General features: G+C 28.9%; 3 protein-coding genes across 8 annotated transcripts; 2 read left to right on the top strand and 1 right to left on the bottom strand.

Moving 5' to 3' along the window:
• Positions 1-38: 38 nt before the first annotated feature.
• LOC8279799 (17.6 kDa class I heat shock protein 1) lies at positions 39-11,267 on the bottom strand. 2 transcript variants are annotated; one of them, XM_048376674.1, is made up of 4 exons: positions 11,137-11,267; positions 7,036-7,125; positions 678-778; positions 39-540 (listed from the first exon to the last, which is right to left on the bottom strand). In XM_048376674.1, the coding sequence occupies exons 3-4, from the start codon at positions 774-776 to the stop codon at positions 241-243; spliced, it is 399 nt and encodes a 132-aa protein (XP_048232631.1). In that variant the 5' UTR covers positions 777-778; positions 7,036-7,125; positions 11,137-11,267; the 3' UTR covers positions 39-240. The 2 variants fall into 2 exon arrangements, with proteins under 2 accessions (XP_048232631.1, XP_015575483.2); XM_015719997.2 differs by lacking the exons at positions 7,036-7,125; positions 11,137-11,267 and having other exon boundaries at positions 42-540; positions 678-1,073.
• Positions 11,268-11,458: 191 nt separating this feature from the next.
• LOC8279798 lies at positions 11,459-15,947 on the top strand. The gene is made up of 3 exons (XM_002520412.4): positions 11,459-11,596; positions 12,682-15,251; positions 15,345-15,947. Exons 2-3 carry the CDS (start codon positions 12,813-12,815, stop codon positions 15,642-15,644), a joined length of 2,739 nt encoding a protein of 912 aa, XP_002520458.2. The 5' UTR covers positions 11,459-11,596; positions 12,682-12,812; the 3' UTR covers positions 15,645-15,947.
• A 1,814-nt stretch (positions 15,948-17,761) lies between these two features.
• Positions 17,762-22,379, top strand: LOC8279797 (phosphatidylinositol:ceramide inositolphosphotransferase 3). Of its 5 annotated transcripts, none has more exons than XM_048370471.1 (11): positions 17,762-17,930; positions 18,017-18,106; positions 18,979-19,065; positions 19,154-19,222; positions 19,813-19,893; positions 20,277-20,348; positions 20,494-20,554; positions 20,658-20,760; positions 20,940-21,035; positions 21,119-21,165; positions 21,970-22,379. In XM_048370471.1, exons 1-11 carry the CDS (start codon positions 17,898-17,900, stop codon positions 22,095-22,097), a joined length of 867 nt encoding a protein of 288 aa, XP_048226428.1. In that variant the 5' UTR covers positions 17,762-17,897; the 3' UTR covers positions 22,098-22,379. The 5 variants fall into 5 exon arrangements, with proteins under 5 accessions (XP_048226428.1, XP_048226430.1, XP_048226429.1 ...); XM_048370472.1 differs by having other exon boundaries at positions 17,764-17,930; positions 19,840-19,893; XM_048370473.1 differs by lacking the exon at positions 18,979-19,065.
• Positions 22,380-27,753: the final 5,374 nt, after the last annotated feature.

Here is a 27,753-nt window from a genome sequence, read left to right on the forward strand (position 1 = left end):
TGAAAGACAGAACACACAAAAGAAATTCCCATTTTTTTTAGAAACTATTTAATTTTCATATATTGAAATTTTAAGAGAAATAAATCATTGCTACTCACATCCTCAAATACCAAAACATTCCACTTAATAATGCCATTTAACTAAGCATAAAATGGCACAATCTACATGACTATATATAGTTGAAAACACCTAATTTTCACAGCCAAAGCAAAGAATTATTGAAACCTAAGCTAAGCTAAGCTAGCAGAAGAAGCTGCGGCGGCGTCTATAGGCATTAGCAACAACAGGAGGATTATGTTTCCTTGGTTCATTTTCCACTGTTGGGACCTTAACAAAGAGAACTCCATTGTTGATTGAAGTGGTGGTCATGTCCACATTAACATTGCTTGGCAATTGGCAGCTCTTTATGCATCCACAGTTCTGACGGCCACCACCTATTTTCAGCACCACGTTTCTGCCCCTGATCTCAACCCTCACATCTTCAGTCCTGAACACTTGCACATTGGCAGTGATGACAAAGGCTGTTTCTTGCCAGTACATCTGAAAAGAAAAAAGAAAGACAATATACTACAAGCATACGACATGCATATATATCAGAATATCAAAACCCTTGTCCTGACGTATATTATATGTTTGCATCAAATAGTAAAATGACATAAAAAGTTGGGACACAAAACTGTAACAGAGAGAGGATCAGTAATGTTGAACTGATTGCTGAAATTGCTTGATGAACTGAAGAGAGTATTTGCATTGAAACCACCTGGAATCATCGACATTCCTGAAAAAGAACAGAGATATCTTTGACTAAAAAAAAGAAAAGAACCGTTTAACAATTTTCTCTCTTTTGTTTTCCTGGTAGATCAGAAATTAAGAGATGAAAAACAAAGAGAGGCCTATTCTTTGAGTGACACTAGTGATCAGGTATCAATGGCTGTTCTTTCTTTGTTATGCCAAGAGAAGTGCACACAGTAAGAGCTTATTTATAGTGGGTTTGTGATCATTAACGTAATTAAATCATTAAGAATTTGAAGAAACAATTAATTTCTACTTAAATCATTGTATATGATTCATGCCATCGCTATTGAAAAAGATAGGGCACATGCTAGTTAGAATCTCATGATGAAGAAAAGATCATGAGGCAAAAATGGAAAATATGAGTTGCAGTTGATAGTAGAACTGCAGATATAGAAATAGATATAGTTAGAGATACATACAAGTTTTAAAATAGCTATAATTAAGCCTTCTCTTGGGTACAGTAGTATAATACACTTTCAAGAAAATTCTTAACTAACCGAGGTGTATGTCATTACTTGTATACCAAACTGATAGATGATCGACAAAAATTCATTAATTTTAAATAATAAAATATATATTGATTATCCATTACAACGTAAAACATTCATATAAAACATTCATATATGCATGTCACTCTTCTATTTACAACGCGTAATTGGTTTAGATAAAAAATTTCCTATACTTTATAGCTGAATATTTGACAAGTATAAACCAATTATATGCCTACCAATGCGAATACATCTGGACTAGATAAAAAAATTTCTAGTTTATTCAACGATCGGATCCAATACAAGGGAAGTAGCTAAAATTATCTGGGTTTTAGCTTCTAGTTAATGATAACAAACTAAGCTGTGCCTGTATATATCTCCAAACCTGTCTCTTTTATTTCTCTGTATGTATATATTTGATCATGATGTCAATTTGTGTACACACATTAGGTGCACATCCTCGTTATATGAATGTTTCTTTCTAAACTTTTCCAAATTTGGTTAGAAGTGTTCATCTTCTGGGCCAAGGTTTACTTTGTTACCAAAAGTGTCCATCTGAGCCCCACTCTCGTTAGCCTGTACTATTTAGAGTCTACGATTTTGTTCATGTCCACCACAAATAAAAAAGAATTACCCACAATGCAGTATTTTAGTGTAAAATTTATGGAATTTATTTGTAAATATAAAATATATGTGTTTTCAATGAAGTGAAAATTAAACTAGAATATTACATAATTATATTTGTGTAAAAATGGTTATATCTAAATTAAATTCTGAATGGAAATAGATAAAATTTTCAAATGAATTCTACGTTAGTTTGTATATATATTTCATAACACTAAAATATCTCTTTCAACTTTATTATTTTTATTTTACTCTCTAGTATGTCTTTATTTTTAAATAAAATGAATTTTTTAATGAATTTCAACCAAACATAACAATTTATAATCCGATATCTTTGATCAAGCAAAGTCTTAAAAGGAAATTACATAGCAAAATTTACTAATGAAAACCGAACAGTTTAAATATAATAATATGGACATATCTTAATTAAAATAAAATTTTAGTATGATTTAAGAAATTACATTTCAAAATTCACGAAAAAATATTACCTCAAAACTGATTTAAATAAAATTTTAAATTCGAATATGCTGGCAAAGGTTTGTACCCTTAGATGTGAGTGTGCACTCTATGAGCATATCTCACCAAATCAATTGATCATTCATTAATGCTTTCAACCATACACAGCCATAAATTTTCACAAAAACAATACTCTGAAATCTAGAGATGGCCAGAAGATAAGAGCAAGTGTCTCAAGTCTCAACAAAAGGAAAGTTGGATGGTGATCACATGCATAGCCTTTCTATGGGGACAAAAACAACACTGAAATTGGACACTCTTGGGGGTCCATGGTGTTATTACTATCAGAATATCACAACCCAAGACCACACACATGGCAAATTATGGAATCATTTCAGGACAGGAAACTTCATCATCTCCATGAATCAGAACTAACTTGCAAGGTAAAAAAGAAAACTTGTGTTTTTCTGATCTGAAAAAACAATAAGCTAACAGCATTTTCATCATTAGGTATAAACAAAGAGAAGACAAATAGTAAGTCACCCATCCCAATAACTTTGAATTTTGGGGTCATCACATGTAATGTAAGAATGGCAGAGAAGAAAAAGAAATATGTCAGAGAAATCTGAAATGGGTTTCTCAAGTCAACATTACACACATGATATTTAAGCTGTCCTGTGTGTATCCCCACCCCAAGGATATGATCCCTAACCTGATGCAGGCGGCATCCGATTCTTTGGTTTTATATGTGTACCTTTCTGATGATGATTTAAGTTTTTGGAAGTTGATTTCAGTTTTGTTTTTTCAAATTCAAATTAGGTTTGGAGTTACTGCTATGCCTGTGACCAAGTTGGATTCCCATAAAACCCTAAAAATTACCTTTGTGACGAAGAAGTGAAATATATTATCGAAGGTGTTTCCGGCACAGTTAGAGCAATAATTGAACTGAGTTCAGTTTTGAACTTCATTTGTTTATTATTAATTTAAATATATTAATTTTTTTTATTTTGCGACCTTAAATAAATTTAATAGAGCTTAAAAAAATTTAATGGGTATGAACTAAAAATTAAATTTTTATCAATTTATTAAAAAAATAAAATATTTCTATAAAAACTATTGCGAAAGAGCTTTATTTAGAATTAGATCAAGAGAACGTTGAGACATTTCTTTTCGTGCTTTCGATTTCTTAAAAAGTTAAAGGATTTCCCTTTAAAATAAAATCGGGACTCCGTAGAAAAAGAAAGAAGATCCGGGTCCAATAACATATTTTTAAATTTTATGACTTTATATCTAATATAAGTAAGAATTTGTAATTTTATATTCAAATCTCAAATTATCAGTACATTAACCAACTCACACACTTTAAAGAGCTAAGTTGTGAGTATAAGGACTCAAATCTTAAATTCGAAATTATTAAATGAGTTTTCTTATATATGAATTTTAAAATATTAAATAATTTACTAATAGTTCGGCTCATTTGCAATTGGCTGTTAAAAAGTAAACTTTTTGCAGGGCTTAACTTACTTTCTTTTCTTTCCTACGAATAAAAAAGTTATTTTCTTTTCTTAGGTACATAAATATTTATTAATTTAGTTATTTCTAATATTACTAGTTGCACTTTTAGTATTTATATTTTTAAAAAAAAGTTCACTAAAATTTGTAGCTTGCTTGATTATTAGTAAATAATAATCAAATTATATAATTCCTTTAGCAAATGCTGATATAGTAATTAAGAAAATAATAGTTATTGTATGTCACGTCAGAGTTTTTTAACGATATTATATAATTTAACTGATATTTACTGATAGTTATATTCAAAATGTATAAAAGATAACAAAAAATAAATAATATTATTTTAAAATAAAAATACGGTAAATCAAATGGTAGTTAATAATATTTTTTTTATTAAACCATTATAGGATTAATCTTTTTAGAAAAACTAATGATGTAATTATCCCATCTAATGTCATTATGCACAGATTTGGATATTAATGGCCTTCTTAGCAAGTTTTAGTTCATAATTAATGGACAGGATTATGCAGCTGCAGGTTGCATGAATTTGGTTTCACACAGTCAGTCAAATTAGTCCATCCTCAATTCTTTACTTAAAAGAGTTTTATGGGCTACCTTCTGACAAACATGTGTTTTATTTTATTTTATTTAAAAAAAAAAAGAGATTCTGACAAACATGTTATTAATATATAATTATATAAATGTAAAGTTAATATTGATTTATGCATGGATGTAAATGCTTTGTAAAGTTCTAAGTAGACATGTTCTTAGACTAAAAAGCTGCTTTGTTGAAATGGACAAACATGGATATATAGGAGAAAGTTTTATCATTGAGATCAAACAAAAGAGAAGGTTTGTAATGTTATATGTAAGCATTAAATTATGGTTGAAATTTATTAAAATTTTATTTTATTTGATAAAAAATATTAAAAGAAATATATGTATATAAATAATAAAGTTAAAAAAAATATTTTAGTATCATATTTAAATTATTTTAAATTTTTAAATAAAAAAATTAAATTTATGTAAAATTAAAAGATATATAAATAGAATGTATTCAATATAAAAAAAATTGATATAATTTGATTATCATTGTAATTAGTATATTAATTAATGAGTCACTTTTAAATTAAAGAAAGAATTACACTAATGGTGTCTGTACTTTCTAATTTTAATCATTTTGGTGGCTCAATTGTTCAAATAAATAAAATTGATAAAATTACTTCTTAGCTTTCTTACTTAACAATTTGATGTTTAGAAACTTAAAAAATTTAAAAAAATGCAAATAATCCAAAAGAAGAGAAAGACAAAACAAAAAAAATAAAAAAAATAAAAAAAACTGATATAGAGAATTGAGGCAAATCAAGAAAAAGAAGAAATTCTAAGTATTCAATTGGTAAGTAAGAAAGTCAATAGTAATTTTATAAACCTCATTTATTGAAACATATAAAAAGTTAATGTGGCGAGATACGTAGGCGAAAATAGGATCCTTTCAAGCCAACACAACAGTTCGATGAAGGCAAATTGGATATAAGAACTGATTTAGATATTTTTTTAAAGTCTAGTAACTGTTTTTAATAAAAAAACATTCAGCTACTAAAATGACTAAAATTAAAAAGTACAAACACCATTAATTTAACTTTTTCTAAATTAAATAATAATCCTAATTTCAAAAAAATTACGTCGGATAATTCTAATACTGAAAGATATATATTTTATTCTATCTCATACTAATTATAAAACTTTAGAATATTAAATTAATTTTAAGAAACGTATTTTATTCATTATTCTGAATTATTTTATGATAATATCTTGCATATAACTTCTACTTTGCAATTTATTAACATTTTTAAATTTTGATTATTATACATAATAAATAAATTTAAAATATTATAAAAAAAAATTAGGTTAATTTTTTTTTTCATTTGCATACTTTGAATTGTTATTATTTTCTATATACACCTTCATCATATAAAAGAATTTAATAAAAGATTTTTGAATTAAGAAATATTTATAATTAAATAATAATAAAGTCCAAGAAAATAAAATAATTATTTATAATTAATCAATAATTTAATCTACTGATAAAATAAAACCACTTTAATAAAAAAAAACGTCAGACATAAATTTCATCAATATCTTCGTCTAAACTATCTATTTTTAACATATTTCAAAATGTAAACAAATCAAATTATATTCACATTACAACAAATCAAAATAGAAACTCTATCTACTTTTTAAATAAGTTCTTTGATCCCCTAAATTTCTAGACTTTCTAAAGTGAAACATGGAGGAAGAGATTCCTTGGATTCCCAATTTTGCAAGACCCTGGAATTCAAAATCAAAGAAACCTTAAAAAAAAAAAAAATGACTAAAAAGTATGAATTAAATAGTAATTTGGTGCACTTTTAATAGTCAAATTAAGAATAATAATAAGTGATTAACAATAACAATAATGTTTAATTAGGCCGTACAGATCATTAGTGGGTGTCTTTTGTATTCCCACTGTGGCATTTTCTTAGAACAACTTTTTGTGCTCAAAGATTAGGCTGCCTCGTTAATGGAGACATATGGACCTGGTCGGTGATTTATTTTTCTTTTTTTCTTTTTTCTTTTTTCCAATTCACTTTATAGAATATTTTCTCATATGGGCAATCCCATAATTGTTTTATTATATTATATATGCATCAATCATGATATGCCTTTCCATTCCCTTGTATAATTTTCATTATTGCATTGCCATGAACTATGATATAAAGAAAAGTAATTTGATTCATTGAATAATTTTGTTCTGATAAACTGAAATGATTGAAATGGTCGTTTTATGTTTATAACTGCATATTTACAATATAAATATAGTAATCTGTTGGAGCTCTACTTTTATCCATATACTAAGTCGATAAACAATTAATATATATTTATTAACTTTAGATAATTTAATATATATGAATAATTTAATACTAAAATATGAAAATGTTTGTATATATATATATATTTTAGCATATATAGTCGGTACAAGTAAAAATATATTTTAATTATCATTTTATTTTTTGAGAATTGTAACTTTGTAGAAGAAAAAATGTTTATAAATAAGAATATATAACCTATTAGTTAAATATGTAGTTAAGATTGAATAAATATTTGGAATTTTGCACTTTACCTCTGTGGATGCAAGAAACAACAACTCTCAAATCTTAGCAACATGGCCTTAGTTTCAGCTTGATTCATGATTTCAGGGGACCTCATGTGCCTACACATTAAATTTCAACCCTTATTTCCTTCAAACTTCAATCATTTTTCATGAAGGTATATATATATATATATATATAGAGAGAGAGAGAGAGAGAGAGAGCCAATTTTAAGTGGATTTGTGAGTTGTGACAATTTATTGCAAGTTAAATAACTTAATTTTTTATATATAAAGTTTCAAGCAACCAATAATTAAGCACAATAAGCAACCAAGTCTAACTAATTAACTGGTTTTTTATTTTTGATAAAAAAAAATTATATTATTTTAATGTATATGATCTTTCAAAATATCTATTTATTATATTTTTTGAAATTAAATTTTTAATAAATAATTTTTAAATTTTTTATCAAATAACTAAGAAACCAGAAAACTAAATCCATTTATTTTCCTTCTCTTTCCATTTTCTTTTTTTAGTCTGGTTAATAAAAAAGAAAACCATAGTTGAAAAATCAATTTTTGGTTAACCAAACTATAGTAATATATTATATATAGAGTGACGTGATCATATTCCTAATGTTATTCCAAATATATAATATATATATATATATATTACTTAAAACCCTTTGTTTGTTTCCAAGTTTTTGTTCTAAATGATTAAGCAGCAAGCAACTGGCTACAACTTATACCAATGATAACTTTCAATCAACTTTCTGCTTCCTCATACTTTATTAATTAGTTTAGTTGATAATAAAAACATCCAATAATACGAGTCATGTAGCTGCAGATTTAGGTCGATGATAGATGTATGTTTCGTTTTAATAAATATTTTAAATTTAAATTTTTAGAATATATAAAACATGTCGATATAATCAATTATAACTTTAAATATATGATCTTTTAGTAAATTAGTTATAATTTATTCCGTTAGTAAAATACAATTAATTACTATATAATAGTATTATTTAAATACATTTATATAATAAAAATAAGTCATGTAATAAAACTATGATAATACTAGAAAAGATATTATATCAGTAAATAAATATATTTAATATAGTAAAAGAAAAAATCAATGGTATTATAAGAATATATTTAATTTTAATAATAAAATAAAACATGTACTACTAATTTATTAAATAAAATAAATACCGTATAATTAAAAATTGAAAAACACTCAAACAAATATACATTGTTTTTATACATTACAGTCCAATTCAATGTTTTGCACAATAATATAAGGCTGAAAATATGGAGGTTTCATCAAATATAGGAACTCTCTCTCTCTCTCTCTCTCTTATAGACATATGTAGACTTTAGGGTTTAGGCATCATATGAGCCCTAATTAAGTAATTGATATATTTAGAAATTGATTTCCAGATTTCAATAATATGTTTTATATTTTATAAGATATTGGACCTCTTCAATAAAAATAAAAATAAAAAACTATTTAGAACTTTTAGAAAATTTGTTCCAACTCTTATGACGTGTGATATAATACTTTTGTAAATTATCTCTTAACTTTAAAATATTAAGGATAGTATGAATTCGTGAAAGTTGTAATATCTGATTAAATATAAAAATTTAGATATATAATAATTTTTATTAAAATATTTTAATTTATTTGCTAATAAAATAACTATAGCAATTTAAAATGACGAGTTATTAAAAACAAAATCATTTCCAGAATTCTTAAACTTTTAGTCAGAGTTTAATATTGATAACTTTAGAATCTAATATTGAGAAAAAAGAAAAATTTGTTGAAATCTATAACATAGAAGAAGGAATTATCAATCTAAGAGTGTATAAATCATATGGTAAATGTCTCTTTTAGTGTAATTAAGGTCTCGCTTTCGAATCTTGAATATGCAGATGTGTTAAAATTCTTGAGGGAGTGTTATGCCACCCGTAAGGGTCTTACTCGACACGCTCTAGATTATCTCTCTCTCTCTCTCTATATATATATATATATATAAACTCTAAATATATGTATAGGGTGCAAATTGAATTAAGAAAAAGAGAGGCATTAGCTGAGGAGCATGAATGGTTCAATTTGGAAATCATTGAACATATTAAATGATATGATTCAAGTCACAATTCTTAGATTGTTACAATCATAGGCAAATCCTAAATGATAATGATTTTTAGATTAACATGGGATCACTATAATATTGGGATCTACCAAGTAATTATAATGTTTAAGATTATAGGCTCCATTTCATTAACTCTTTTTTCTCTTTATTATCTCCTCTCTCTTTTTTCATCTCTTTTTATGTTTGAAAGTGTTGCTTTTTTTAATGCAATTTTAGACTATCTTAAAAGCATATAATCTTTTAGAACTTTTTTTTTAATATTTTAAAATTTAGATAATATTTTTTAACAACAAGATTCAAAGGGGTCTTTTTGAAAAGAGATCAAGGCAAGAGTATCACTTTACAATATAAGAGAAACAAAAAAGAAAAATTAATTAACAAGATGCTATAATTTTCATTTTATTTTTTGTTCATACTCCCAACTAAATGGCAATTACTGCTTTAGAAAAAGAGAATAGTATTTTATTTTTAAAAAAATAAGTTTGATTTTCTTTAATGAGAGTATAATTATAAATTTATTTCTATAATTTATTTATAATTTATAATTTAATCATTTCAAATTTTGATATAACCCTCTTAAATTTCATTTTAGCTTTGTTATTCTATATTTTTAAAATTGCATTTAACTCGACTTGCTTAATAAATAAATAAAGTTTAGATCTAGACTACTCGAGGGAGATATAACTAATTACAAAATCTATTTTTTAAATTATATTTAGATATGATTTTATATAAATTAAATATTTAAAATTAATTTTTTAATATATAAAACTAAAAATAAACTATCAAAGTTTATGATACAAAATAATAATTAATTACATTATGATATATACGAGTATTATTTTTTGTTTAAGTTTGAAAAAATTTAAATTTTGATTCTGATTTTTAAAATGATCTCATCTTATTATTAAATTATTTTTTATTTTTTAAAAAATAAAGCATACATAAAATTTGATAAATCTTTACATTAAATAGTTAGATGTGTGCTTTTTTTTTAAAAATTAATTAAGTTACTTTTAGATAAAAACAATTACTCTTTTGTTTATTGTATACTAATTAATAAGCTGCCAATAATATAAAGATTAACCAAAAGATATCATTCACATAAGATTCTGTCCTATAGAAGATTTTAGTCTCTGAATTTCCCCATCAAAGCCACGTCAATGATGTGCCAGGTGTCATAGAATTATTGAATCAGATCACAAATGGCTAAAATCGAACGACAAGGAAAACGACAACAAACCCACTAAAACCTATCGCCCAGACGATGATGAGACCAATCGAATGGCCAAGCTTTCTCGGAGATTAATTTAGGGTCCCACCACCTTCATTGCTTATATTTTTTCTTAATTAAAATCTTAAAATATTAAATTTGTATTTGTAAATAATTATGTCATAAATTTTTGTTTACATTTAAAATTGATTCAAAAAATTGTTTATATTTAAAATTTCCTTTTCAATTTTAAACACTCTTATTAATTGAATAAAAATTATTACGCTATAAAAATATTAAAAAAAATTATTAAGAGATACATTTATTATTATATTTAATTTTTTAAAATTATATTGAGCTGATATGACAGATTTTTTTAAACACTTTAATTTAATATTTAAAAATTTCTATCGTAATTGTATAATTTTTTCTATTAATTTTAATTTTTTAATTAAATTTAATTTGTTCATAATTTTAAAATATAATATTATATAAATAAAAATATCAAAAATTTAAAATTTAAAATTTTATTGATTTGGAAATTATATTATTACCAAAAACTACAAACATGGAAATTAAAACTCATTAATGCCATAAATATGGAAAGAAAAAGAATCACAATTGTAGTGATGAGACATGCAAACACACATCAAACTTTATAACATGTCAATTTAAAAGGTTTAACAATTTAAAAGGAAAAATAGAAAGAAAGAGAGAAACAAATAAAATTAAAATTAAAAGTCACAAAAGTGGGGGCCAAGAACATACCCATTACGCGCCATCTTGATTGTGACTACCTTTGATTATCACACTTTACTTTTTAGCCGTCTGATGAGAACGATTGCCCCTCTCTCTCTCTCTCTACAAAAGCACTTCCCTTACACTCTCTTTGACTCTTAACTAACAAAAAACAAATCACTTCTAGCCAGAAAAATACTCTCTCTCTCTCTAGATTTCTTTTTCTTGTTTGGCCTTTTTAATTCCTGGGTTTTAGTTTATTTTTTTTGCTTTGGTATTTGGAATCTGTAGAAAGAAAGAGAAAAGAAAGGCATTGATTATTTTTTGCAGCATTATTTAAGTCTCTGATAGCTGGGTAGTTGTTTAATTTTCTTGGGTTTGAAGGACAAGTGTAAGCACCGACACAAAGCGTTACTTCTTCATTTGAGAGACTGTCTTGGGACTGTTAATGGCGGCATCTCTTGGCTCTGCATTTCTAAAACTGAAATGGGTATGTGCTATTTTGTTCTTTAAGTTAGACATCTTGAAAAACTTTCATGCTTTGTTTGTTGGGAAGCTCTTTTATTTTTCTTGTTAAGAACCTTTATATGTTAAGTTTAAAGGTTTCAAATTTGTTGCTGTTGTTTGAATATTGTGTGCTGTTTTATGTCCAAGTTTGCATTTTTTTAAGTTGAAATGAAAGAATGAAAGGGCAAAGACATTAGGCTAAGTTAGTACTTTTGATTGATTCAAAGCCATTAGATATACTTTTTGATTCTTTGCTAAAGTTGAGAGAGAGAGAGTAGAGAGAGCAGTGCTTCCTTTTAAGGAATTTGGCCTATACTCTTTTGTCCTCCTTTTTTTGCTTTAAAGAATCAAATGAGGCCTAACTGTTCACTAGCTTTGAGAACTAATGGGTTATACTTTTGAATAGCTGGGTATCTCTGTCCTTTGCATTAACTGATGCAACAGAACAATACCAATTTGCTAAGATGATGACAGGTTAATTTGCCTTATCTCAAGCCTTTCATAGAAATAAGGGTTTCTAACATGGACCACCCAATTTTTTTTGCTTTCAATGCTCATCTGCCTCTAATTTTTGTCTATATCTTTAATGTTCATTGTCTTCTTCCGTTCCATATGAAATTTTTATGCAAGCTGGAATTGTTTTAAATTGATTGGCACCATTTGATGGAAAAATGTTAAAGTGAAATATACAGATATTATGGTAATTTGGGACTATTCTGTTCCAAGATTATGCTACAAGAACACGGCAATAAATTATGACCTCTAGATATAATGCTTTTCCCTATTGCAGTGGGTGCAAATAGTGCCAGTCATTCTCTGCTATATTTTTCTTTTTCCTGAACAGGGTTCTTCTTTTTGGATAGGAAAAAATCAGTTTCATGAATCTTTGAATTTAGTTCCCTTAACATGGTTGATCCCTAATAGTGGGCTGTTCTTAATATAGTTTTATGCATTGTTTTATCACCATATCATATCTTTTGACCACAAGAACTTCTTTTAGAATGTACTTATCTAGCCATGGATATAAATTTACCATGTTACATTTTTTTTTCTTTCTTCTATCTTCAGGGTGGCCAGCATCTCCGTTCAGCTGAGAGGACTAAATTAGAGCCTTTTCATTGAAATTCTTGGAGGAGAAAATAGAAGTGAAAGACCTGTACCTCGCATACTATTGAAGTCTTAGGATAAAGTATTGGTCTATGGAAGACCTATCGAGGCTGAAACTAAATTCAAGAGACCAGCAATCTCTAGGAACTTCTGAGACTGTAACAACTCGAGCAAGGCAAAGTCTGACTCTGCATGACAGGCTCAAAACGGAAAGGGCTACTTTGTTATATACTGATCTTTGTCATCAATATAGAGAGAATATAAGACATATCTCTCCTAAACGTTCAGGAGACTTCCTGAAGCAATGTAGGAAGGCAACACAAGAAGAGGAGCTTGTCAAGTATATGTCGCATTTGCCAAGTTATCTGGAGAGAGGAGAATATCGCCAGGAGAAAGTTTTAAATGTTGGTGTTCTTGACTGGGGTCAATTAGAAAAGTGGCAGTGTAGCCAGAAACAAATATGGCAGAGAAGTAGCAGGCCTTCACTATCAAATGGTAACTCATCCTCATCCCTATCAACAGAAGGATCGTCTGTCAACTCTAGTAGTTGTCAATGTCATCCTGCTCATCAAAGGTTGCATCGCCCATCACTGAAATTCCATTTGATGTCATCTCCTGCAGAAGTCAAGTCACAAGACGGCAAATCATTTGAAGAAAGTAGTAAAAAAGTTCAACATGTCAAAGGTGTCCAGACTAACACTATGAATGAGCAAGAATCTGTCAGAACAGATAGACCTTTTTCCACAAAGTTTGCTGAAATCAAACTGGATAGTTGCAGTAGAAAAAATTTGGACTTAAAGATCAATCCCAAAAGTGGAACTTTTAATGGGGCAAATTTTGAAGCAATGCAGAAATTGAAGGTAAAGACATATACAAGAGATGGTGAATATATGAAGACGGTGAATAAATTGCAAGGACAGAAGGCGTATGCTACTGAGAAAGATGTCTCCGAGAATACCAGAAGAGTAGTTCTGCATTCAAGAGATCTTTTTCAAGGTGACCGTTCCCAGCTTTCTGAGTCGATAACAATGTCAGGTCGTGAGGGAGCAGAAGCAAGTCGACGGAGCTTTTCAGAGATGCCTGAAAGTAGCCCTGAAGTGGTCAGCTCTGATGTCCCACACTCTTGCCCACTGATTTGTGAGAATAGTGGATGCACGGATATAAAATGGTGCTTCTCCGATGTGGAGAGTGCCAGCCTTTTGCCTGATTCATCTCAGTCAGTACCACATCCTACAAAAAGAGGAATTAGTCCTTCCCATAATAGAATATCAGAGATTAAAAAATCAAGTATAGCACCAATAACTTCAACTTCAAAAGATCCTTCTACAGGATTGGAGCTGAATTTGAGCAAAGCAGCTGCTGAAAAACCAAGAAGCATTTCACCTTTTCGCCGACTTACCATTGGTATTGGCAGGATGAGCAAAAGTTTCAATTCCAAAGATGATTCATCTCTGCCACGCTTGAGCACAGCCCGAAGTTTTGCAAAATCTACTACAGAGAATGCTATGCCTCCCTCTTTCCAGAGTACTTCAAGTGATATGCAAAATGCTACAAGCAGAGCCAGGTCAAGCCCTTTGAGAAGGTTACTGGACCCACTATTGAAACCTAAGGCGCCAAACTGCCATCAATCAGGGGAGCTATTGCAACAAGATTCAGTATTAAAAGAAAGAGTCTGCAAGTCGTCCAGAGGACAAGTAGATTCTTCTATTGGAGCAAGACAGCCAGGGATTGTAAAATTAGACATTGCAAGTTGTCGGGAAATCAACATTGATGATTCAACTCAGGGAAAGAAAAGTGGTACATCAGCATTTCAAGCTTTTCTACAAGTTGCAACTAAGAATGGCCAGCCTGTTTTCACATTTGCAGTTGGCAATGAACGGAATGTTCTTGCAGCCACTATGAAGAAGTTGAGTAGCTCAAGAGAGGATGACTATAGCTGCATATACACATTCATTGCCTTTAAAGATGTCAGGAAGAAGAATGGGAGGTGGATAAACCAAGGTGGCAAATACAACAGTCATGATTATATTCCTAATGTTGTAGCACAGTTGAAGGTTTCTGGTTCTCAATTTTCCCAATCTTTTACTAGAGAATTTGTTTTGTTTTCTGTGGACCTAAGACAAGCAGAACAGCAAACATTAGGCCTCGAGGCAAATGATGAGCTTGCTGCTATTGTAGTCAAGATTCCAAAAGTCATTAATAAATGTACAAGCCGAGATGGGCATCGGTCTAGCAAGTGCACTGATTTTCCAGATGTGAGATATGATTCTACTTCTGGGGAACATTGTATGATTAATGTTCAAAGCCTTATAAGTACGACAGTGATTCTTCCAAGTGGTGTTCATAGTCTACCAAATAAAGGAGGGCCCTCATCATTGATCCAGCGGTGGAGATCAGGTGGTTCATGTGACTGTGGAGGTTGGGATTTGGGTTGCAAACTTAAGATTTTTGCCAATGACAGTCAACATATTAAGAAATCTTGTTCATCCAAACCTTGTGCCATATCAGATAAATTTGAGCTAATCTCTCAGGTAATGATCTTCTGCTTTTCAACCAACTAGCTAATCACTCGCTTTACCTATAATTGCCAAATGACACATCTTTCTTTCTATATCTAAACGCAGGGCAGCGAAGAAGAGAACCGACCTGTCTTCAGTTTGGCCCCGTTCAAGGATGGAATCTATTCAGTTGAGTTCAATTCATCACTTTCAATTTTACAAGCCTTCTCCCTGTGCATAGCAGTTCTAGACAGTAAAAGATTATGTGAGACCTTGGAATCCAGCAACTTGAATGAAGGCAAAACTTCTCTTGAAACCATATTAGCACAAAATGATGGAATAAGAGTGGCCCCAAATGGAAATGATGGGGAGGTGCCTGCAAGATATGTCTCAAATCCACCCCATTCTCCAGTAGGAAGGGTCTAGTTTTCATGAGGAAATGGTCTTGTAATTACACAAGTGGTACAGATAGATAAATAGCAAGTACATGAATCCTGCAATGAAAACCTTGTATCATGGATATAAAAGGGTAAAGGGATAATAAGCTTAGAATCTCCAATAACCCTGAAAGCATTGTATTCTATATTAGTCTTTTGGAGATCTTTTTTGACAATAGAAGCAGTATTAACTGTACTTAGAGAAATACTATATCTCCATCAATGTAAGTGTGCATATAATGAGTGAATGATATTTGCCTTTTCTTAATAACACTTGATTTCCCTTGCTCAAGTTATGAATATTTCAGATGGAACTCTGTCTCAGAGAGCCCTTGCATGCAAATATATTAAAAGGAAGAGGAAGAAGTGGTCAAGAGGGCAATGCATGGAGAACTCAGGGTGTCAATATAGAGATTGTTCGCTTTCAGTTCTGCAGTTTGTTGCCTTCGTTGTGAAAGAGTAGTGTTGTTAAGACCATAGGGAAGGACCACAGGCAGATCACAACTTGGTAAACTATACAAGTATACACAAAGGAAGGTTGGAAAATCTCCAACCTCAATTTTCATTTTATTATTTTTTTGAGTTCCAAAAATTACTTTAAAAAAAATTGGTAAATTAATATTCTTTTAGAATAGATTTAAAAATAAATAGTTTATAAAAAATAAATAAATTAACATATATTAAATAAAATATCATAAATTTATATTTTAATATCCAACAACAATTTCAAACACTCATTATGGACTCTTATTTGTTAAATTGTCTAACTCATTCTTATATGTGTGTAATTGGAAAAAAAAAAAAATACATCTAAAGTTTTACTATTTCTTGTAATAAATAATGAAATAACATTTTATCTTATGTTTTTTCAATTTTTTTAAGAAAAAAAATCTCACACATGTAATCTAGAAAATTTGAGTCAATATAAAAAGCTTGAATCAACTAAAATAATTTAAGGCTTGAAACTCAATTTTACTCTTTTGTGTTTTATGATTAAACTCGAGTTAATTAAATGATAAAAATATTTAAATTTCATTCGACTTATTTAATTATAATTATATATTTAAATGAATAAATAATTAATCAAATTGATGTATTATCATCTAAATTTAATAGAAAATGGTTAATATAATAATCTATTAAATATTAATTTATTAAATTTGATATTGATAAATAATTTTAAATTCGAATTAAAATTAATAAGATGAGCCGAGTTTGAATAACTCGGAGTCTGGACTTATATACTCTTATATGATAGGTCTTTAAACTTCTCATCACCTATGGATGCGAGGAAAATGGGAAGCAAAAATTGTAAATGATGAGTAAATTATAGAATAGGGTTTATGGTCTAAGTAAAAAGAAAATAGCAATTTTTACAGCCTTTTAAAAATCTACATAGACTTTTAGTTCATTTTTAATTATAGAATAGATTATTAGAGTTCTATCAAATTTAACTTAAAATAAATAATGGATCAAAATTCTAATAGTTTAATAATTATTTTTTTCTTTTTTTATATACATTCTTATTTAAGAAATAACTTAAATTTGCTATATATATATTTTTATTTTCATATAAAATGCAAATAAAAGCTACAAATTTGGTATAAGTAAGAACTTTTAAATAAAATTATTAAGAATAAACTGTTATATATTTTTTTTCTCGCCTGTTATTTATCTAATATGATATTTAATATTTTTATAAAATTATTTTTAAATATTTTAAATATATTTATAAAAATACTAGATTTCATATCAAAGTGCAAGATATGAGACAAAAAAAAAAGTGAAGGTACTCCTATTAATTCTCAAATCAAAGATCCTTGCCTCATCTTCATATGATACAAATAAAGCAACCACACCTTAACAAAACAATTAAACTATTGATTTAATTAAATATTTTCTCCTTAGCATATTAACTTTTTCAATAAATTTTAATTTCTCTTCTCCAAAACAAACCTAGAAACAATTTAATTACAAATTATGAGTTTAAATTTTATTTTCAAATAAAAATTTGGGATTAAGATTTGTTATTATCCTTAGTCAATCCCTAACTTTGAAATTCAGGAAGAAAAAAATAAAATTGAAAGAAAAAGGGGCAAATACATTTCAAAAATTAGTTGGTTTAAGCAGTTAATGTGGAGATTAAATAATATATATATATATATATATATATATAAAATGAGAGTATAAAGCTTGTCTTTTTCAATAAATTAATGTCAAACTTTAATCTTCAATTCCCATAATGCCCCTTTACGTTGATCGCCAATCCCCTAAGGTCTGTATCAGCTTTCTCTATGCTTTGCTTTCTTCTGGGTTTGGCTTTCATTCATTGAATTTTTTTTTTGTTCAACTTTTTTTAAGCTATGGAGAAAAATTTGCACAGAAATGTCAATAGAAGTTTCACTTGTTGCAGAGAATTGGAAGCCTCTTATTTCTGGAATCATCTTTCAGGTTTATTAATGCATTTATTGTTAAGTTATAGATTTTTGTCTGGGATGTTTTAGCAAATCTGATTATTAAAAAAAGGTGGGTATGCTTAATTGTCTCTATAAACTGGAGTTTTGTTAAGGAAATGGAATAATTACAATGAGTGGGGAGGGGGGGTGGGTGTTGTTGTAATGTGGGATAGTAGCAGTATTGCACTTGAGAATGAAATATTATGTATGTGGTTGGTGGTTGGTGATTTTGAGAGATGGGCTGTTTAAATATTTACAGACACTAATCGTATTGTCTTTTGACATTGTTTTCCCTATGTAAAAGACTCTAACTTTAAAGAACATTCCTTGATAGTCTAGTTCTTTATCAACCAAGGCGATGGTGAACAAGAATTTTCTTTCATATAGTTAAAAAGACAACCTTTTTGATGGAACAGATTTTATCCTTTATGTATTCCTATTTTGTTCTCAATGCAAGAAAGTTTTGCTTCTTTAATTGCTGAAATCATGCTGTATGCTGTCTTATGTGGATGATTGCATCAGCTCTCACACTGCCTTCTCATTGTTCTGTGATTTTTGGATGGTTGAAATGCATCCCTGAAGATATATTATTTTTGTTGTTTTTGTGCAACTGTTCATCATGAGCTTTTTCAGTTTTTCTTGTCTATTTTCTGATTGATGGTTGTGCATGTGCTTTGTTTTTCTCATTAGCATTAACCTTTTATTTTGTTTTGTTTTACTTTTTTCTTTCTTGTTTTAAGTCCTTCCCATTCCTGTTAGAACTTTTTTTTTTTGTGGAAAGATATAGTTCTTTATTTGCGTTCCATGTTATGCTGTCAAGAATTGGTATTATACGATACTAACGGATGGGGCTCTTTTTGTCTACAGTACGTACATGGATTAGCTGCACATGGAATTCATTACTTACATAGGCCAGGACCAGCACTTCAGGATGCTGGCTTTTCCATTCTTCCAGTGTGTGCCACTTTTGCAAATACTGTAGCTACTTCATACTGATCTTTGTGTGCGCATCCCTTTACATTTCTTCTTTTGGCCATTTCAGGAACTTGGTCTGGACAAAGCTTATGTTAGTGAGACATTGTTTACATTCATTTTTTCTTCTTTTGTGTTGGTAAGGTTTTAAAATGTTGTTATTAATACCAACTTTGTAATATTCGCATTCTTTCAACATTCTTATTATCTGTAAGACTACTTTGCATAAACCTGTGTAACTTATACAAGTCTTTCTACTTGCTTTATGCATATGTGTGTGCTCTGCATGCTGCACATCAACTTCCAGGGCTGTACAACATGAATTCATGGGATGAGATCTTACTTTATTTATGGAGTTGGAGAAATATGGGAGATCCTTGGCTCTTAAAAAAGTAAATATGTCTTCATATGCTTCCGATTGAATTTAGCAGAATAGTGTAGAATGAATAGCAGGAGTAATGTGATAGAGGGGGAAGCACTTTGGTCAATTTACGAGACTTAAATATTGCATATTGCAATTTCTACTTTTAATGCTTCACCAGCTTTGAAATGCTTTCCGAATTTCACATTATTTTTCTTCAGCCTTGGAAAAAATTTACTGCATTCCGTATTCTTCTCTTTGACTTAATTGCTCCTCATCATGTTATTAAGTAGCATAATTATTAAAACACTAGCTAGTATTTATGTCTAGTATATTGATTGATCTACCGTGTTTATATTATGTGGCAATGGACCGTTCACCCTTTCATTTTTCAGCACAAGAAAATTTATACAGCTTTAATCTGGTGCAGGGTACTTGCTTATTTAGTGGTACGTAGTTTACGGATTTTTGTTTTTCATAAGACCATTTTGATCACATTACTGGAATTTGTGTTAAATAAAAACAAATGATCCTATAGTCAAAAACTTGCATATAGTTTCATGAATTATTCTTTTTTGCCAGTTTATTCTTATTAAATTGATTAATTTGAAGAATCTTTAACAGTCAGTCATGACAATAGGGTGAAGACACAATTCTACAGATTTTATACCTATGGCAAGAAAATAAATTCTTTTATCTGCATATATTTTCATAGTTTCACCCTTGTTTTTTGATTTTATTTATTCATCTCTGGAATGATAAGAGAAACATTTATGTGATGGTCTGGATCTGTTTTTCACAATTGGTTTTAGAAATTTTATTCCTCTTTTAGGCTTGTCAGATTCTTCGGATAGTTACATTCTATTCAACTCACCTTCCTAGTCCAAATTATCACTGCCATGAGGTAAAATTTGGCTTGTTTCATTATTTTAGAGAATTTCTAGAACCTTGTACTTTGATGGTATTGCTTCCTGAATGTTTAAATTATGTGAAATGTCTTGTCGTAATGAGAGCAATTTTTTACAATCAGGTACAACTGTCTCTTTGAGGGCTCAAAACTTGCCAGGCTTCCCCGTCCAGAAAGTGTGTTTGAACTGCTCATAATCAATTGTGAGTTCTGACCATCATTTTTCTTCGTTTGTTCACACACATGCGCATTGTTTTCTTACCTTCATGTTTACCATGGTGCTCAATTGATTTCCATTAATTGCAGTTTCCCAAGGGGTTAATTATGGCTGTGGTGATTTGATTTTTTCATCACACATGATTTTTACCCTAGTGTTTATCCGCACATATCATAAGTATGGCACAAGGAGGTAAATGCACTTATCCATGGATACTTTTGTGTTTGTTGTTTTCTTTAATTTGGTGGAGTGATAAGAGACCCAGAGTAGTTCTATACATCATGGTTGTGGTCCTTCTGGTTATGTTAGATTTTATTGGGTGCCAGGACTGATTCCTTTCATCGTTGGCACTATTTTGGCTTACCCTGCAGGTGCATAAAGCAGTTTGCTTGGTTACTTGCTGTGGTTCAGAGCCTTCTTATTATAGCATCTCACAAACATTACACAGTTGACATTGTCGTGGCATGGTAAAGAGGATTGCTTTCTTCCCTAGATTTAGCTTCATAGCAACAATTAGTGATTTACTTTGAGTTGTTTAATTTTTATGCAGGTATACTGTAAATTTGGTAGCATTCTTTGTTGACAAAAAATTGCCAGGTTATCATTTCATAATAGTTTGTTTTCCCCATGTGTATTTCATTGTTAATGTTTTGTTGCATGAAATATACTTGAAAATGCTAAGAAAGAATCTATTTATCAGGACCTTTCATTGGATCACTTGCAATAGATGAACTTCTCTGTGGATTATGTTTACACTGGGTATGCATGAATAGTAGCACATGTTTTTCATGTTTAAAGTAGAACTTGCTCAGGATTATATTGAAGCATTAAGAAGAAATAGTTGAACTAGCTGCTACATCTAGTATATAAGATCCATTCAAAATAATTCCGCATATAAAAATCATTTAGTTAAATGTCAATGAAGATATAAAAAATGGCCCATAAATTTGACTTTTGTTGAATTCTATCAACTGAAAGCATTTTATTAGCCTAAGATCCCTGTTACCTGCATATTTCTTGCTTTTCACACATTTACTACTGCATTAAACATCCATCGTTGGATCATTTGAAACTTTTGTTTGCTAATGATATACGTTTATGAGATGTTACTTTATACTAGAATCAACAAAAGATATTATATCTGAGTTTATGCATTTTCATCTGAATGCTTAAAACTTGTCATGACATATATTGTTTGCTTTCTGTTGGTTACAAATCAATGAACTTCACAGAATGAAGAATACGAAGTTTTATCGAAATCATCCTAAATTTGATGTCACTACACAATAGAGTGTGGTTGTTGGGAAATTTGATATGCTCGTCTTAATATAATATTTGAGATCTATGCCTGATATCAACTTGTTTAAACTTCTCATGCTGCACTTTTATTGTCTTCTGTAGAACTGCCTGACCGATCTGCCGGACTCACATCTCTGCCACTGCTACCTGTAAGCAGAGACAGGGATAGCAGGAGCACAGAAGAGCATCGTAAATTACTGAATGGGGTTTCAGTTGAAACTGCAAATTAGATATGGGACATTGTTAGTGAAAGTTTCCAGTTATTGTATTGATTTTACCTCCAGATGATTCCCTTTAGGCACTTTGAAATGGTTAAAAATGCCTGTAAACTCACATATGATAGAACACAAATAGATTCCAATATTAGGGACAGAATCAGTGGTAAATTGTACATAGACATCAGCAATTGCTGAAGATAGCTATGCTGATGTTATCTCATTGATTATGTGACTGAATTTTCTAGCTGAGAATACATCCTCAAATTCAGTTAGTGGGTGTTTGATAAACCTCAATTTTTTTGTTATTTAAAACAGAATAAAATTATTTTATCATTTCTCATATAAGATGCAACCTTTTTTAGTTTGATCTCAGGGCATTCACTTTCCTATATGCTAGAAGAGCATGTTACATCAGGGAGAAAAGGGTACTGGCCTTGACAGCTTGTCATTTTTGAGGTATGAAGAAAACTGCTAAAATTTTGGTCCACCAATTTTAGCTGATGGGTTTTGTATGGATGAAGCATGAAACAATAAAATGGGAGACATGGTAGTGTTGGTAGTTTTATATTGAGAAAACCATGGCCTCTAATTTCTTTTGGATGCCTCTTTAGGCAATTGGGGCTGGCATGAGCTAATGATGCAATATAATAATACTTCTTGTCTGTGACCCACACAAAACTACCATCATCCTCTACATTTTTATTTCTTTTTCTCCCCTTGTATATTCTCTTTTGATTGGAAGCTGAAATATATGGTAACATTGGAGACAGCACTTGTTACATCACATGCATGCTTTTGTTTCTCTCCCTTTCAAAACCACTGTACCCTTCCCCTGTTTAAGCTCTTTTCCTTGGTAAAAACATGGGTTTTCCTCTTCCTGCTTTACCAGTGTCAATTTTCTGGAACAAGCAATAAGATTATTATTTCTACTTGCATTTCCAATTTAAACCATTTGTTGCAACTTCAAAAGCCTGTGTCCATTATACCTCCTTTTTAACAGGTTTCTTCTCTAATCAAGCCATCAGAATCACTAGTTGGTCATACTTCATGAATGAACTAACCTAAAATACTTTAGAAAATAGCTACTCAAGCTAAATTTACTCTTCCAGGTTGAATTTTCTTTTTTTAATTGTTTCCTCTGCCAAATTATACAATTTGAGCATGCAGAGTTCAAGGTTGTACTTTCTAGGATCCTGCTTTATTACAGTGCATGCCCAAAAGAAAGTAAAACATAATACCATAGCACAAGATATTATTCAGATTAATATTCTGTCATTGGATCCTGAGTACTGCAAAAGCATGAAAAAAGAATTGGAAAGCCAAGCTGTTGATGAAACATGTGACAGTGGTCCAAGAACTAAAGTAGGTTTGTGTGTTATATATTAAGAATTTTGCCATAGAAAAGAACTGATATCTTCCTTCATGCTTCCAAAATCCAAGAAAACCACTTTGATGAACTTTGTCTTAAAGTTCCCATACAGATCCATGGGAGCATCCTCATTGTCTGTGCTACAAATCTTAGCATAGGTAAATATGCTAAACAAAGAACATATTTTTGAATAAGAAAAAAGATCATTGAGCCCTTACAAATGCTAATGTTTCTTTACCCATGTGGGTTTATCACTGTTTGTGGTGTGGAGACCACCACAATGTGTGTGGATGTTCTTGTATATATGCATTAGATAATGGCTAGAAAGGAGAAAGATAGGTCTATTTTTTAGCCAATTTAGCTGGAAAAGTTAAGTCAAGAAGAATCTAACCTTCAGTTGCATAGTTTTCCATCATTTTATCAAACTATTACTATTGACCTCAATTATTTCTTGATCAATTTGATATAATATTTAATTTTGCCTTTCTTTTTTCACAAGCTTATACTTCTTGTGTCAATTATCTGAAAAATTAGCTAAAACATCTTTTCCATTCTAGATTAATATAAAAAAAATATGTTAAATTTAAATTATAGAAAACAGTCTCACAAAATAAAATGAAAAATATAACTATATAAAAGTCAGATCCACCGAAACGTCTTTTATTTTCAGAGATAGAGTTATTAAGAGAAAAAATTTAGGACATAATTGTGCCTAAAGTGTGCTAGAGTATCTTCTATTATAATAAATTATCAAGATTGTTTTGCTTATCATTAAAACATTTGGATTTGGTAGATTTGGTCTTGAAAACACCTTTTAATACTTTAAACATAATTACCAAAAGTTGCACCAGCTGTAGCAGCAGAATTGCTTACTAAGATTGGGGCAGAAGTAGGGAAGTTTGCTTAGCAGCAAACAGTCTGGTTTGGCCCTTGGCACCTAAATAATTAATTGTTTAAACAAAACAGGATTCATTAGCAGGTTCTATGCTCACTTGCTGGCAGGAGTGGACACAAGTAGGGAAAGCAAATGCTCCTTTTAGACTAAAAATCTTGGTTGTCTTGCAACAAAAAAGTAGTAATTTTATACTCTAACTTGGTTTTGTCTAAAATTAAATTAAATTAATACTATCACTTTTTTTTTTTAACTCCGAGATATAATTAAGATATTTTAGTTGTTGATTGCGAAAGGAAACGAGGAATTTTTAGGCGGGTCAGTATGGATTCCGCACTATTTTTTAATTTTTTAATTTTTTAATTTTATTTAAAATTATTTCACGAGAGATGAATAGAGTCTCGAACTTGAGACTTCTACCTTCAATAACAGAATCCTACCAACACAGTTAGGCTTAGATAGATAAGAGTATCACTTAAAAAATATATATTTTAAGTCATTGCTTTCAAGCTCACAAATTCCATGAAGGTAAAACTGACACTTGGATAAAGAAAAAGAAGAATTGAAGTAGCTAAACCAAAATTTGACTCTAAATAAAAGCTCCCCAACACCTCAATTCAATTAAAGGTTCAAACTTTTTCACCCTTTTAGAAGTTGGGATGCCAAAAGTAATTTTTGCCTTTTATAGGTAAGAGTACACCACATTGCTTCCCCTTCCTCCCCTTAAACCAAAATAAGTGTAAAAGAAAAACATTGATTTTTCTTTTTATTTCTTTTTTCTTTAGCTTTATGCATACATTGAGAAAGAATGGGAATAAATTTAATAATGCATATGAGTATAGTTGTAAATAAATCTTAGAACTCGATTAGATAAAAATTCGTTTAATCTCTTTTAATAAGATTTATTTAATAAATAAGTCAAATTCAAATTAAATAAAGTTTGAAAATACAGTGTTAATAATTTAATATTTAACTTATAGTTTTTGTACTTTTACTTATTATAATATAGAAATATCTACTTACATTTATTTATTAGTTAAAAATTAAATATTTAGTAATTAATTTCATAAAAAATATTGTATTTTCAATAAATTGAATTCATAAATTATATTTATTAAGCTAGTTTAAGTTTTTTTAAACTCGTTTAAACTCAAATAAACTTAATAAATTCGACTCAGATCTACAATACATAAACCAAATTTAAGTGCATCAAATTTTAATTCAGCTTTGTTCAATTATTAATCCGATAAATAATCTTTTGTCTGACCGACAAAGAAAATATTTGAATAAAAAAAGTCTCGGATAAATTTTATTGAAATATTAGATGGATATAAAATTTATAATTAATCCTATTATAATCACTTGCAGATCATTTTTGTATGTATAAAATACAAATTAAATTGTAAAAGGAGAAACAATGTATATCTTTTTTCCCCTTTTCCATGTGACAAAAAGTGAAAACAAAAGCATCAACAATCATATTGAAAAGAAAAAAGTCAGTTTTTTGATCATTTGATTAAGATTTATCAACATTCTTCACAATACCAAGAATTTCTGAGGAGATACAGATAAAGATAAAGATAAAAGGTAAATTTAATCCTAAATCACCATCAATAATATGGAACCCACATACCATTTGTCCACCTATTGGCATTAGAGACCAAAAAGGCAGGGGGGAAAAAGAAATATTCATCTTTAAACTCTAAGCATTATGCTCAGAAATTATGGCCTAAAGTGAATTCTACCTGTAATTATAAGACCTAGATGTAGCTTATAATCAACACTAAAAAGTTTTTTTTTTCTTTCTTTAAAAGAAAAGAAAAGAATAAATTAAATAAATAGATTCATGTTACTCAACTTTTAGTAATGATTTCAATTTAGATAAAAGAGAAAAAGGAACTTTTTACTTTTTACCACATTATATGTGTTACAAATTGTTGAAATTGAAATTTTTGTTATGCTTTTTTTTTTTTCTTTTTTTTTTCTAAATACTCAAGTGAAATAAGAAAATAATATTTAAATTTTTTTTTTTGAAAATAAAGTTTAAAAGGGTTTACGATGAAATAAAAAAATTAAATATTAAAAATAGAAATATATATTTAAGAAATTTAAATTTACTTATATTAATCTATAAATATTAAAATAGCAACGGCTGATTGATATTTTCAAATATAAATTTTAAAATTTTTTATTTATTATTTAAAAAAAATTATTTTTTTATAATAAAAATATTATTAGCCACTAAATATCAAAAGTGGTATCTGCCAGTAAATATATTAATAACGAAAAATATATTTTTACTAATGTTAATATGATTTATAAAAAAAATAAAAGAAAAATAAATTAATTTCTATATGGAGAAAATCCATTTACTATAGAGATATGATGACAATGACAATACCAAGATTGATAATTTAATAAAACTAATCCATAAATGCAACTTTACCTAAACTAAGGTCTTAAGGAAAAATGATTATAGTATTAATAACACATACCCAATTAAAATATACCTTTTTTGACTTTGACTCCCCCTCACCTCTCTACTCCACATGACAGCGATGGACTTGATTCCCGGCGATTAATCGCCACTTCCCCTGCCGATCTTTTTATCAACTCCAGTTAATTCCTGGTTTTATTGTAAATCAATTTTCAATCACGCTCTTTTGCCTGCGCGTGCCCTCTACTCAACTGCTGCATTTGAAATAGTGCTTTAAAGAATTTTTTTCCAAGGACATTTATTAATATCTTTAAACAGCATTTATAAAAGAAAATATATTTTTTAATTTAATGCTAAACAGTCAATATTCATTTGTCCCAATTATCACTCATATAATATAAAATATAATATTTTTACTAAATTGTATTTTGATATTCTAAAATCAATAAATAATTTTATAAGATTATTAAATATCCACGATTATGTGAGTTATTCTAAAATCAATAAATAATTTTATAAGATTATTAAATATCCACGATTATGTGAGTAACAGTTAAAATAAATAAATGTGAAATGTTTATTATTTTTAATTTTTTTATTGTCTCCATCCTAATTATTTGTTTTAAATTTTAATCTATTTTCTTTTCTAATTAATATTAATTTAACAAATAATTATCAAAACTATTATTTATTAATTAATATAGGTGGTATCAATTATAAATAATTATATATTTTTTATTTCAAACTTATAATTTATATATTTAACGATAAATAATAATAAAATTGACTAAAAATATTTTATATCTTTTAATTGGTGTATAAATAAAAAAATAAACTATAAAATTAGTATGAAAAGAGTATTAGATTTTGTCATGTGTCTAAGTATTTATTTAATTCCTCTAGCTCAATATGAACACTTTCTAGCTAGATGTAATTTTCTTTTACTTTAATACAACTATTTTCAAATTCA

Source organism: Ricinus communis, chromosome 1, assembly GCF_019578655.1.
Source record: "Ricinus communis isolate WT05 ecotype wild-type chromosome 1, ASM1957865v1, whole genome shotgun sequence".
Lineage (NCBI taxonomy): Eukaryota > Viridiplantae > Streptophyta > Magnoliopsida > Malpighiales > Euphorbiaceae > Ricinus > Ricinus communis.

What these genes read in the sequence shown, in the direction of transcription:
- LOC8279798 (XM_002520412.4), top strand. Translation starts at nt 12,813, where the DNA reads ATGGAAGACCTATCGAGGCTGAAACTAAATTCAAGAGACCAGCAATCT. An exon ending in AATTTGAGCTAATCTCTCAG is followed by an intron (nt 15,252 to 15,344) that starts GTAATGATCTTC and finishes ATCTAAACGCAG; the next exon opens with GGCAGCGAAGAAGAGAACCG.
- LOC8279797 (XM_048370471.1), top strand. Translation starts at nt 17,898, where the DNA reads ATGCCCCTTTACGTTGATCGCCAATCCCCTAAG. An exon ending in TTTCTGGAATCATCTTTCAG is followed by an intron (nt 18,107 to 18,978) that starts GTTTATTAATGC and finishes TTTTGTCTACAG; the next exon opens with TACGTACATGGATTAGCTGC. An exon ending in GTTGACATTGTCGTGGCATG is followed by an intron (nt 21,036 to 21,118) that starts GTAAAGAGGATT and finishes ATTTTTATGCAG; the next exon opens with GTATACTGTAAATTTGGTAG.
- LOC8279799 (XM_048376674.1), bottom strand. Translation starts at nt 776, where the DNA reads ATGTCGATGATTCCAGGTGGTTTCAATGCAAATACTCTCTTCAGTTCA. An exon ending in CTGATCCTCTCTCTGTTACA is followed by an intron (nt 541 to 677) that starts GTTTTGTGTCCC and finishes TTTTCTTTTCAG; the next exon opens with ATGTACTGGCAAGAAACAGC.